Source organism: Syngnathus scovelli, chromosome 7 (genome assembly GCF_024217435.2).
Source record: "Syngnathus scovelli strain Florida chromosome 7, RoL_Ssco_1.2, whole genome shotgun sequence".
In the NCBI taxonomy this organism is placed as follows: domain Eukaryota; kingdom Metazoa; phylum Chordata; class Actinopteri; order Syngnathiformes; family Syngnathidae; genus Syngnathus; species Syngnathus scovelli.
In genome coordinates this window covers 4367150-4379355 of record NC_090853.1, presented here as the reverse complement: position 1 = coordinate 4379355, position 12206 = coordinate 4367150, and the positions used below count along the sequence as shown (strand labels likewise).

General features: G+C 48.6%; 1 protein-coding gene across 4 annotated transcripts in view; it reads left to right on the top strand.

Annotated features, from left to right (window-relative positions):
• The window catches only part of tenm4 (teneurin transmembrane protein 4), a 142044-nt gene that overhangs the window by 91638 nt on the left and 38200 nt on the right, over positions 1-12206 (top strand). For 2 of the 4 annotated variants that reach the window (XM_049726851.2, XM_049726852.2), the window contains 7 exons: positions 758-972; positions 1990-2200; positions 6174-6275; positions 6393-6587; positions 8015-8215; positions 9935-10120; positions 11938-11964. In XM_049726851.2, the coding sequence (XP_049582808.1) occupies positions 758-972; positions 1990-2200; positions 6174-6275; positions 6393-6587; positions 8015-8215; positions 9935-10120; positions 11938-11964 (1137 nt within the window). The remainder of the gene's footprint in view (positions 1-757; positions 973-1989; positions 2201-6173; positions 6276-6392; positions 6588-8014; positions 8216-9934; positions 10121-11937; positions 11965-12206) is intronic. The other 2 variants (XM_068651401.1, XM_068651402.1) reach the window with 1 other exon arrangement.

The following is a 12206-nucleotide window of genomic DNA, read 5'->3' as shown; positions in this document are numbered from 1 at the left end:
AGCCGCCGTTAGCGCTAACGTCCCTCGTCTTGTTTTGCCGCCGCAGCACTGGCGCGACATTGACATGGCATTCAGCCAAATCAGCTAATTGGCTTGCTGGTGACTGACACGTAAACCGCCCAATCATAGCACACGGAAAGTCAGCAAACTTTATTTATCCGTCGCATTTTATACACACAATGTGGTTCAGATAATTACGAAAAATATTTCAAGCAAAACGTCAGCGGCTTTTTCACGCCGTTAAACCCGCCCGCCCGCTGCCGCCGCGTGTTGCTATGGGTCGCCCGTCAGCGCGGGACTAACAGATGTTGTCACTTCCACCCGGTCCGCCACCAGGTGCAAGAAGCAACATATGGAGCGTTCCACCTTTTCGGCTGCGTGAAGCTTTCCAGATCCTCCTCAAATATAATTACATCTCTCTTTATTACTATAGTTTCAATTACAACTGTACGACTCGTGTTTTTTTTTTTTTTTCCTCTCTTGTAGCATTTGTGCAGCCATATGTTCGACCTTTTTAATTCAGTTTCCCCCAGACGTGCCATTACTTCAGTGCGAAAAAAGTGCGGAGGTTTAAATTACAAAGCAACAAGGGGCAAATACGTGTTTGATAGATTTTCTTAAAGGGAACGACACGTCAAGCGGGGAACTCATTAAAGCAGCCTACCTGCATTTTCTTTTTCACGCCTCCTTTTGAGGAACGACAAGAACGGTCACACCGAGTCCTTGCTGATATTTTTTGCCGCGATTTCTTTCTCAGGCAAATCGGACGGCTTGTTTCCCGACGACAGCTACGTGGACATGGGCGAGATCGACGTGGGCCGCAAGGTCGCGCAGCAGATCCCGCCCGGTGTCTTCTGGCGCTCGCAGATCTTCGTGGACCACCCCATGTACATGAAGTTCAACGTGTCACTCAGCAAGGACGCCTTAGTGGGGGTCTACGGGAGGCGGGGCCTGCCCCCATCTCACACGCAGGTGGGAGTCGCTCTTCGAACCGGCGAGGATTTACCCGGCTTTAGCGCTAAATTAAGGCTAGCTAGCTTGTCACGTTTTGCCGCATGTCTGAGGTTTACCTATGATTTACAGAAAATCGACTTGACCCCCCCCCTCACTTCTGGCAGGAATCCATTTCTGTCGTCAAACAGTTCTACTTTTGTTTATACTGGTAAAAAGAAGGGCATTGTATTTCCAATAATGTCGACACGGAATGAGCAATTTTCTACATTTCTGCTCTGCGGCAGAATATAAATGGCTATATTGTTAGATCCCGCGCGGAATCAATTCATAAGGCTTTCTCCCATGTTATGAATCACCTTCCTTTGTTACGTCGTTGAGGATTTACAATACATTTCTGTGCAGTGGCGTATCGCCGATGAATCACGTCAAAGGAGACGGAGCCTCGCGGGGTGCGGCTGGAGCAAGGATTTTCCTTTTGCTCTAATTTCCCGCAGATATAGTTCATTATGAATCATATCTGGCCGCCTAGCCCGCACTCTAGATTTCATTCTCTTAGCACAACTGCCGTTTTGCTTTTTCCCTAAGTCCAATTTTGCCGGAAATTACTATCCGGTGTCATTTAGTTGTTTTTTTTTCAGCCTGGTGCTGTGCGGAGAGTGGCGCTTTCGTACCTGTAGCTGATCAGAGTGGCGATGAAAGTGAAATGTGGCCTCATTGTTATTCATGGAGTCTCCGCTGATATGATGAAGCGACTGCTCGTAGATGTTATTTGGCAAAGTCACTTAATTACTTCCCCTGACTTTCCATTAAAGCAAACAATCTCGGCCGCTTTTATGGAAAATTGACAGCTTCAAAGCCAAGTTGATGACGCAAGCTTGTTATCGCCAAATTGTGTCGTTAGCGCCGCTAGTATCTGTCCGTTTATTGGATCAGGTTGTCTTCTCCTATTTCGATTTAGCCGTTTGAAAATAAGCTAAGGCTAACTAGCCAGTCGCTAATCCCGCCTTTGCTCACGTTCTCCCGTCTGATCCGCAGTTTGACTTTGTGGAGCTGCTGGACGGCCGGCGACTCCTGGTCCGCGGCCCCCCAGGCCTGGAAGGGCCCGCTGCCCTGCAACGGAGCATGGCGCCCGTCGCAACACACGACACGGGCTTCATCCAGTACATGGAGTCCGGCATCTGGCACCTGGCCGTCTACAACGACGGCAAGGACGTGGAAACGGTCTCTTTTCTCACCACTGCCATCGGTGAGCACCCTCGGACAGCCAAGTCCGATTTTCCTCAGATATTTTTGCTTAACTATTCTTCAGTGGAGTTGTGTCTCTGGAGTGGTTGCTCACCCCTTTAATATGAAATTTTTACAAGCAACTTAATCCTTTCTTCTGTTAGCCGGCTGTTCTGAATTGGCATTTCCCAATTTAGCTAATTACCGGAATGGTGCCCCCCTACTCCGAGTTTGTCCGCCCACAAGGTTTTCCATTTTCAAACGCTCCCCTGTCAAAGCCAAAATGCAAAGCAGAATTTGACACGCAATTTATTAAGTCGTTTGCATCTTTCGACAGATTTCCAAAGATGAAGAAACTGCATGTGTAACAAGTTCAGTCTGGCAAAAAGTACGAAATCAGGACATGCCCCCCCGAGGAGGTCATTTAGGGATCCTAATCTCCTCATTAGCGCGAGTGTCTCATGAGCCAATCAGGGGGTCCAGCCAATTGAGTTTTGAGTGTACACTACTACCGCCCCCCCCTTTCCTCAATTTGTTCCAATTTCAACTTGTGTGATACCTCTTTGTTAGCACTTTGCGCTAGGTGAGGAGGGGATTTAGGAGGTGTCAGCTTTCACAACCGTGGCAGCTGGGAACTCTCCTCACATGCTTTTTAATTAAAAGCTCCTGGGTCGCTGCGACAGGGGCCTTAGCCAGAACAGGATCGATGTAGTTCTGTCCACATTCAACCCCCCCCCCCACCCGATGCGCTCACCCGCTGTGCCAACAGCAGCTGCAATTCAATATTTATGCTATGATATGACACACGGGGCAAGTCAGGCCGGCGTGTTTACTTTGGTTATTTCTTCTCGACGGGAGTGCATGAAGGTTCCCCGTTGTCGCCGAGCGGGGAAGGCTTGAGCCGAAAAAGGCCCGACAGCGTGGCGAATTGGGCGAGAGGGGGGGCCGAGGCGGGGGGGGGGCTGTTAGTGGGTTGGGCGGGATTACTCAGAGTTGCGCTTCTCTTGGTTGGTTTGCATCGGAGCTCTTGTGCCCACAGGAGGGCCTCTTTTGGAAAATGGGTCACCGCTTAAGTGCCCTTCAGCAGAAATTGAATCCCACCAACTGGCTGAGCCGCAGAGGCTCGGAGTTGACCTCCAAACGGGGGCGCTCAGGTAGAGGAATGTGGGAGATCAAAAAGAAGCGGCACTCTCAGCTCCTATATTGTCTGCCTTTGAGTTTTACACATATTCCAATTTCTCCGTACGGCACTCAGGTTGAGCGACATGGAGTCGAAGCTGCCTTGTCCTTTAGCCGCTGATTGATTCCGGAAGCAAACATGTTTGATGTCGTAGATTGCAAACTTGTTCATTTGAAATAGCATCATGCTAATGTCTTCCTCAAAAGAAGACAAATAGTGACGCGTTCTGCTAGCATAGCAAGATAGCAACCTGAGTAGCAAACAAGAAAATACTGAATGCTAACATGCTAAGCTAACAGAGAAGGAGCGCAATCTGTGCGGCAAAAAAACGCAAAAGCAGAGCACTCAGTGCGGAGAGAGAGAACATAAATTAGTTCAAGAATCATAATTCAATGTTAAAAGAAGTCACGATGAACCTGTTGCCATTCGTTCAATCGGATAATAACTTTGTGTTCAATTAAGCGGGCCCAGATTTCCAAACTCATTCGGATTTTAGTACAGTAATTCTTTGATGGTGTGCCTTAAGATCTTCTTTCAATGTAACATATGGATGCGCCTCAGGTTCTAAGTGGGCCAGGGGTCCCTGTCCTTAATAATGTAGGTTGCCCTCGTCACTCGCGGCTCCGTGGCCGTGCCAAAACGTGTCCCGGTGACTGTTGTGAATCACAGCTCTCTGGAGCGTGAAGCCATTTGTCCCGGTTCCCTGCCGCCTGACACGGATCCCAGTGCAGGCTTGGGGGGGTTCTGGTGGCGGTGCCTCGTCATCACTCAGATGTGCCCGGCATCCAAGGAAAAGGCGCTGATTAAACTCACACGCCGGACTGCGGAACTGGCACAATAGTTAGCTTCTCCCGATACGCGGGCAGGGTAATGAATTTCAATGAAGGCCCCCTGCTTGAATGGCTGATTTATGCGTCGGGCCGATTCGGAGCGTGCGGCTAAGAGATATTCATGGCCGCTCGCCGGGGGAGAACACAAGGCGGGACTAACCCGTGGCGTGCTGATGTGAATTCGGCGGAAGTTCATGGCCGCTCAATTAAACGTGACAGCGACGGCTTCGAATTAACGTGTAAAAATAGATGGCATGTGCCAGCAGGTTTAAATTTCATGGCGGACAAAAGTTTTGGGATACGCTGATTTTAATTGGTAAAGTAGTATCGCCTGTGGAGTATCGGGGCATTTTTACGAGCACTGCGCAGATCTTCTGACTCAGCCCAACCCCCCCTGATTGAGTGATAAAAAGGGTGTGTCGCGATACTTTTCATCCATATTGTGTATCTTTTCGTAGTTTCACGTCGGAGCCAAGCCGCTCGCCTGCATAATTGCACCCTTGAGAGACATTTGGTACGGCGTGCGTGCCTCGCATCCCACACCTCATTTTCCTACTGTCATTTTACACACACTCGCTGGCAGCTAAAGAAAGCCGAGCCTCCCACTAAAATGATGTTCTTGCCGTCGGAGTTCTCCACAGTGATGGAGCGCCGTGAGAAAGTCCTCCCATGCTCCCCTGATCTATGAGTCAGTCCCAGACAAGCCCGCAGCGGCGCTCAGCGAGTCTCACCGCCGTCCCACTCTCTGTCTCGCCCGGCCTGGCATCTTCTCCCATGATTGACTCTCTCGAAGAAAGGGAAGCGCAATCCCGAGCTCGGGTTTTCGGAGCTCTTTGTGATAGCACAAGAGGTTCTTTTGTTCGCCAAAAAGATTCACCCAGGAGCGAGATGGAGGAATTTTCCGTCTCAAATCTCGGCGCCGCCTCGTCGTTTAGTCGTCTTCATTACTTTGACAATTAAGTTGATGTAAGTGCATCATCGCTTGATCGATGTCCTAAAAAAAAAAAAATACGCTTCAGGCATTTGTCCAAATGTCCATTTGCATTATTTGTGTTAAATTAATACAACATGGCACACGCTTCAAGAGATGCTTTGGTGTAGCAGAATTATTTATTGTTGACTAGAAAACATTGTCATCCTGAATGCCCATTCATCTCTGAGATTTTTTGCTTGCATATCTATCACATTTGATGAAAATCACAGACGCCGAGTATATATCATACATAGTCAATAAAATCAAAGAAAACAGCATAATAAATTTATTATCTCTCCTTTATTTATTTTATTAACCCTGATGAAAAGCTAGTTTTAACTAGAGATGCCTTAGTGTCTATAAATATATTTTTGACACTGAATTTAAAAAAAGTCTTGATTTTTTTTCTGCCATATTTTTGAGATATTTTTATTGTGCGATATGGATTTTTCCATGAATTGTCATTTATGACGTTTAAAGAAAAAAAAAATCCACCTGTTGCCTAACCTTACATTACGTATGTTAACATTTATTTCTTTATAATTATGTTTGATTAGTAACTAAAAATACACTAAAAGAAATTGAGGTAACGTTTAATCAATTTGCTATTTGCGTCGAAGACCGCTCAGGTTTGCCACGAGCATCTCTCGACGGCGTTGTTTTTCCGCCACTGCAAAATAAAAGCACCGTAGCGGCGTAGCCATTAGCAACATGACTCGAGTTTGTTGACGATAGCTGCAACGCATTCCCCTCAAATGTGTTGCTTTCGCATTTTTCCGGAGACTTCATTAACTCCGCAAGCCTTCCGTCGAGGACGTTTTCACTCCAGGAAAGCAAATTGCAGGAAAAACAGCCCCCGTGAAAACTGTTCATTCCGCAAGAAGTCAGCCTCGTCACCGTCATTAGCGGCGCGGATAGTAATTAAGTGTGAGACAACGAGGGGGAGGACTGTTGCGCTGCCATTACCGGCGAAAAGACCTTGATTGCGGTTTTTGTCTTTGCCCCGCTTCAGATTCCGTCGACGACTGTCCCAGCAGCTGCTTCGGGAACGGCGACTGCGTGGCCGGAACGTGCCACTGCTTCCTTGGATTCAAAGGCCCCGACTGCGGCCGAGGTCAGTTGGCCCGTTTAATTACTAGTCCGCAGCGGGAATTCAGATGCTAAAATGCCGCGAGACACGGTTTGACGCTAACGTGTCCTAATGGACTGTCTGCTCTCCTCCTCTTGGCAGCCGCTTGTCCGGTGCTGTGCAGCGGCAACGGCCAATACCTGAAAGGCCGCTGCATGTGTCACAGCGGCTGGAAGGGCTCCGAGTGCGACGTGCCCACCAACCAGTGCGTGGACGTCACGTGCAGTCACCACGGCACCTGCATCGTGGGCACCTGCATCTGCAACCCGGGCTACAAAGGGGAGAACTGCGAGGAAGGTAGCAAAGCGAGCAGTGGATTTCAGTCGTTTGCAAAAGTTGACCAAGTTTGTGCTTTGTGTATTTTACGTCCGGCACCTTCATGGGCAGCTAAGGCCTTGGGAAGACAATTATTGTTTTCATTTTATTTGCACAAATTTAAACAAGTTATTTATTTTACACATTATTATTATTACATATTGAATATAATATTTTATGCTACACAAACACAAAACTAGAATGTCGTGGTTTGTTGGAAGATTACTTTTTTTGACAAAAAAGTTGCATATACCAGTCTTTTTTTTTTTTTTAAATTAGGGGTCTTTTCCATTTCTCAGATTGTCTGCCATGAGACACGTATTATCCAAGGCGAGACTGCGCCTCAAGAAAATCAGCACTCCAGACAAGTGGACACTGTGAAGCGTAATAGTGCTGAAGAAACCGAATTGTCAATGAGCACGGCTGAGCGTTGCAGTCCTCCCCCGCAGCAACCGTGACTGACAGCCTATAAGCCATGACTATAAGGCGACGCATTAATAACAAAACAGTCCGCGTATTGTGCTGGAAGTCGAACACGGCGTCTGATGTGAATCCGGCGGGAGCTCGGCGGCGGATGCGGCCCGAGCAGATAAGAGTGAGGCGGCCATTGTGTTTGTCAGCTCTTGAAGGCTCTCATTTCAAGATGAAAAATGGCACGGGGGGTTTGATAAATGGGGGTGCGCGTCATCCATAGGCCCCCCATTCTATTTGGGGTTGGCGTGTCAGCGGTTAGTGGCAGCAGGGAATGCGGGCCACAGCGCCCTTTAACATTTTTACCTTTCTTCGCCGCGACCTTCAGCCGCCCATGATTAATTGCCAGGAGAGTTCCTTGTCAGTTTAGTCCTCCGATCCTCGCACCTGGCGCATAAACCATCTGGCAAGAAGCGAGATGTTGTTTGTCCTACTACGGTGGCCTCTATGTCCACTTTGTGTCATTCTAAATGGGGGCAATGCAGTGTTTGTCCGTTTGCCATCTGTATGCGACATTCAGATATTGTTCGACTGGACAAAGTCAGCCTCATAATGGGATTGAACCGAAGGGCCGCCGTGCTCATGTGGTTTTGTGCCGGCGTTGTGGGAATTGTTCATCAGAGACGTGTTAAACATTGGCGGGGGGGTGTTTTAACAGTCATGAAAGGGTGTGCACACTTGTGCAACCACATGATTTGATTATTTTTTAACACAGCCACATACATACACACTCAGTCATGAGAGGGTGTGCACACTTGTGCTACCACATGATTTGATCATTTTTTAACACAGCCGCAAAGGGTGTGCACACTTGTGCAATCACATGATCTCCATTTTTTTTTTGTACGGTACTTCCTCTCTTCAAAACTGCATTTAAACAGGGGTGTGTAGACATTTTCTGTCTGCCTCGAACGGTGAAAGCTGAACTTTCTTTTCAGTGGACTGCCTGGACCCGACGTGTTCCGGCCGAGGCGTGTGCGTCCAGGGCGAGTGCCACTGCTTTGTGGGCTGGGGCGGGCGAGGCTGTGACAGCCCCAGGGCCTCGTGCATGGACCAGTGCTCCGGACACGGCGCCTTCCTGGCCGACGCGGGCACATGCAGCTGCGACGCGAACTGGACGGGCCACGACTGCTCCACAGGTGAGTACGGCAGAAACGGCGTCGGTCGTCATTCAAAAACGCATTCGGGTATAAATGAGCCTTCGGAAGTGAGCAATTAGCCGAAAGCTTTGCTTGGTTAATAAAACGGCATCGGTCTTAATTAGCAGCGCTAAATCACACCTTGACGGCCAAGCGGAAATAGCGCGCCGATAAACGGTTTTCGACACCCTGAAAAAAAACGTTTGTGGCGCTCGGCAGCGAGGAAGGAAGATTTCATAATAGCAGAGCGTCGGGACGTTTTTTAATTCCTCGATCAACAACCTTGACGTCTGTGGCAGCTCACATTAACGCTCTTGTGTTCCGTCGGATTTATATTTTTTTCACGTAATTGCTAGTTCGCTGAAAAGAAAACCGCTTGCATAGAAGTAAGATGTCAAAGTATTTTTTTTGGTGGTTCTTTTTAACTTCCCGATGGATGAAAAACACCTCGTCTGTGTTTTACCTCCGCGGTGCTGTCTGATTTTCAAACGTTAGGGAGAAAGCTAGCTTTTCATTTTATAGCAAAGTAATTTTCCCCGCGTTGATTCCCCGATGGATTAAAGCCCTGGCTCCGATGCGCTGATAATAACGACACGGGCCTTCGATTGCTTCCGCTCAGACAGCAATTTGTTTTTCCCTGAGATGACAATCTGTGTCTTCAGACTCCTTGGATATTCCAAGCGGCGCCTTAAAGAGGGGGAGGGGGTGTTTTGTCGAAGGCGGGCTCTGCAAATGATGATGAATTTGCGCTTTATCCCGCTTTGTCCTGTTTATTGTCAAGTGTTCCCGTAATGCCACGTTAATACTAAGCTCGTTGTCATATAGGTTGTCAAACAGTCTGCCTCTCGATAAAGTCGATCGTCGCAAAGTCGCCCCGGACTTAAGACTGCTTTGGCGCAGTCTTAAGTCCGGCCCATGGAACGCCGCTCGCGTGTTTACGTTTGCGTCTACAATATAATTGGAAAAGCTAGCAAGATGTTTTATAAACACTGGCGGAGCTAGGATTTTTTTTTTCCTTGGGGGGGGCTTTGGGGGGTCGGATAACTTTGGGGTTTTTTTTGTTTTTTTTGCAAACCTAAAGTGTTCTTGTTAAAAATGCTGATTAGTATTAATTTATGACGTGTTCCCCGCGAAGGGCGGCCGGGTGGAAGCTTCTCAATAAATTAACGCACGGCCTTGGCGCCGCTCGCCTTGTGCAGCTCGTGTCGCGTTTACACTTTGCAAAGTACAAACTAGCTTCTTTTTCCCACACCGTCAAATGAACATCATCGTTTCAATTTGTGCAGCGAGCGAGACCCCCGGAGTCGACGCCGAGGTTGCTGCTCTTTTTACCATATGTGCTAACGAGCTAGTGCAAGATGTTCGCGTTCCCCCTGGGCACCTTTGGGTATTCTCAATATGTATCATTTTGTGTATATGTCGAGCTGATTGGGCGCCGGTGCCGCGGCTCGTTATCACACAACATCGTCGTGAGACAGTTTTTTTTTTTTTTTAAACGAGCATACAAGTGTAACGCCAAACAAAAAAAAAAAAAGGCAGAGTGAAGACTAAGTCTGCTTCTGTGGGTCTTATTAGATTTGTATTGTGTGAAAATGCGGCGGAATCCTTTTCAACGTCCGTGAGACGAGCTAATGAAGCGTGGCTGCCTTTCCTCCACAATGACTCCTGGATTTGTCTTTTCTTTGACTCCCCCCCCCTGTCCACTTTTGCTTCCCACAGAGATTTGCTCAGCCGACTGCGGCGGCCACGGGGTTTGCGCCTCGGGCACCTGTCGCTGCGACGAAGGCTGGATGGGCGCCGGATGCGAGCAGAGGGCGTGTCACCCGCGCTGCAACGAGCACGGCACCTGCAAGGACGGCAAGTGCGAATGCAGTCCCGGCTGGAACGGAGAACACTGCACAATCGGTAGGCCGGGTTTCAAAAAGGGGGGGGGGGTTTAGGGTGAGGGAAGTGGCGGGTGGGAGGGAGGGTCGGAAAGCATGCTTAATTGAATTTGTGCAACTCAGTAAAGCATGAACGGGTTTACTCAAGGATCCAAGGCTTGCCTTCATGCATTTTAATGTGGGAATGTGCTAAGGTGTCCTTTGAGTTGACTCATCCTCTTCCTCTTTGCTCCTCATTTCCGCCCGCCCGCCCGATCCGCCTCTCGCTGTGTGTTTGCTCTCCTTGGCACTGCTTGTTTTGTCCGAATAGCAACGGCTTTCTGGAAAAGCTCACTCTTATTTTGTTGTTGTTTTCCCTCGGAATGAGATTGCGCTCGTTTCTTTTTTCACTGCACCGTACCTTCCGTTTGAGCATACTACGCGGCGACCCAAAAAGAATCCTGCGGGCTGGGGCACTTTATTTTCTTGCTGCCACTTCTTGACTCAAATTGCTCTCCTTAAGCCCTTTTCAAACTGCACTTAGGGCGTCATCAAGGAATTAAAAACAACGCTACACTGGAGTGCGACGTCTTTATGACAAGGCCCTCTAATAGGAGAGAGATTTGCCGCTATTTTGCCGGATTTATTTGCCGGATGAGGCCCGTGGATCCGTATTTCGAATTTTATTTATTTTATTTGTCTTTGCGCCTCGCAGCATTTTTTTCAATTATTTGGAGTGTTTGATGATGATGGATGTTGTGAGGATTGACAGCTGTTGAAGGGTGACTGGAGCTCAGCCGGGCACAGGTGCCTTTCCATTTCGTTAGCGCGCCGCTATTTAATGTCAGGCCTGTCAGAGCCGCTCGGCGTCAAGAGCGTCGGGCTATCCGGAGGTCGCGCTGTCAAAATCCGCGCCGCCCGACTCGGAGCTCGGGCCTCCACAAAGAATTCCCGACGAATTTAAGTTTCTTTAGGATTATGAGTGGGTGGACCCAAAACTTCGAATTCGTCGTGATGTCAAGTCCAATCTTAACTGCTGTTGAAAACGTTGAGTGGCGCGTGCTCTAACTTTACCGGAGCAAGTTCTGTTTGTTTGGGCAACTTTGTGATCCCTCTGGGGGAGCCCCGCCAAGTGAGGACCGCTAACCTTTCGATTGCAAGAGTCGATTCAAGAGGCTCGTTGGCGTTTTTTTTTCTATTTTCCTTGTTTGCTCCCCGTTGCCACCACCACTTGGGAAGAAGCGTGCCTTTTAGTTTAGGTGAACTGAAAGCTGATGAGAAAGTGATAGAAAGAGAACAGAAAGCGCCTTACATTGATCTGTTGACATTTATATGGTTCAGCAAACAGCGGGTCACTTTGACCCATTGACAGTTAACATCCGGCTGGTCAGACTGACCCATGAAAATTCGTCATGGTTGAACGTGTCAGACTTATGCGAATGGAGAACTTTTCCTCAGACCTTGTCGTTTTTTGAGCCTGGTCTGTCCATTTTTAATTATTGATGGAGCCTTTTGAAGTCCCGAACAGAATATCCCTCGGCGGCGGCCATTAAGAAGCCAAAGCTCACCATTTGAAATCACTTGTCACAATCAAGGCGTCTCGTTTCGACCTCTCCGTCTGCCAAAGTGCGTTTGAAGATGAAAAGGTCCCCGAACGCCTCGCGCATCGATCGGTCTTTTGAAAGCGCTCCCGCGAGAGAGGCGGGCGGCGTCCGACGGGATTCCGCACGGCTCCTTTTCATCCCCCGCGTTGGCTGTTGTTTGTCGCTTTTGCTTGCGATGCATGCTTTCTTTTGGTTTTGTGGCACACTAACACTCTGCCTTCCCTTACTCTATTGTCCTTGTCTTTTATCTCCCAAGCTCACTATCTGGATAGGGTAGTGAAAGGTACGGCATTCCTCCTTTTTTCTTTTCCACGTCCTCCTTCGTCCATCATCGTTTGTGTGACTGACATCAACGTTGTGACAAACAATGCCCGCCAACCGACGCCATGAACCACCTTTTGGCGCCATTGTCACCTCATCATCTCCGCTTAGCACCTTCACACCCACTCGCTCGTGTTGTGCAACCTTTTTCCGTGAGTCGAAAGGTTGGGGGCGTGGGGAGCAGTTAGCCTTCTTAGCTCAGAT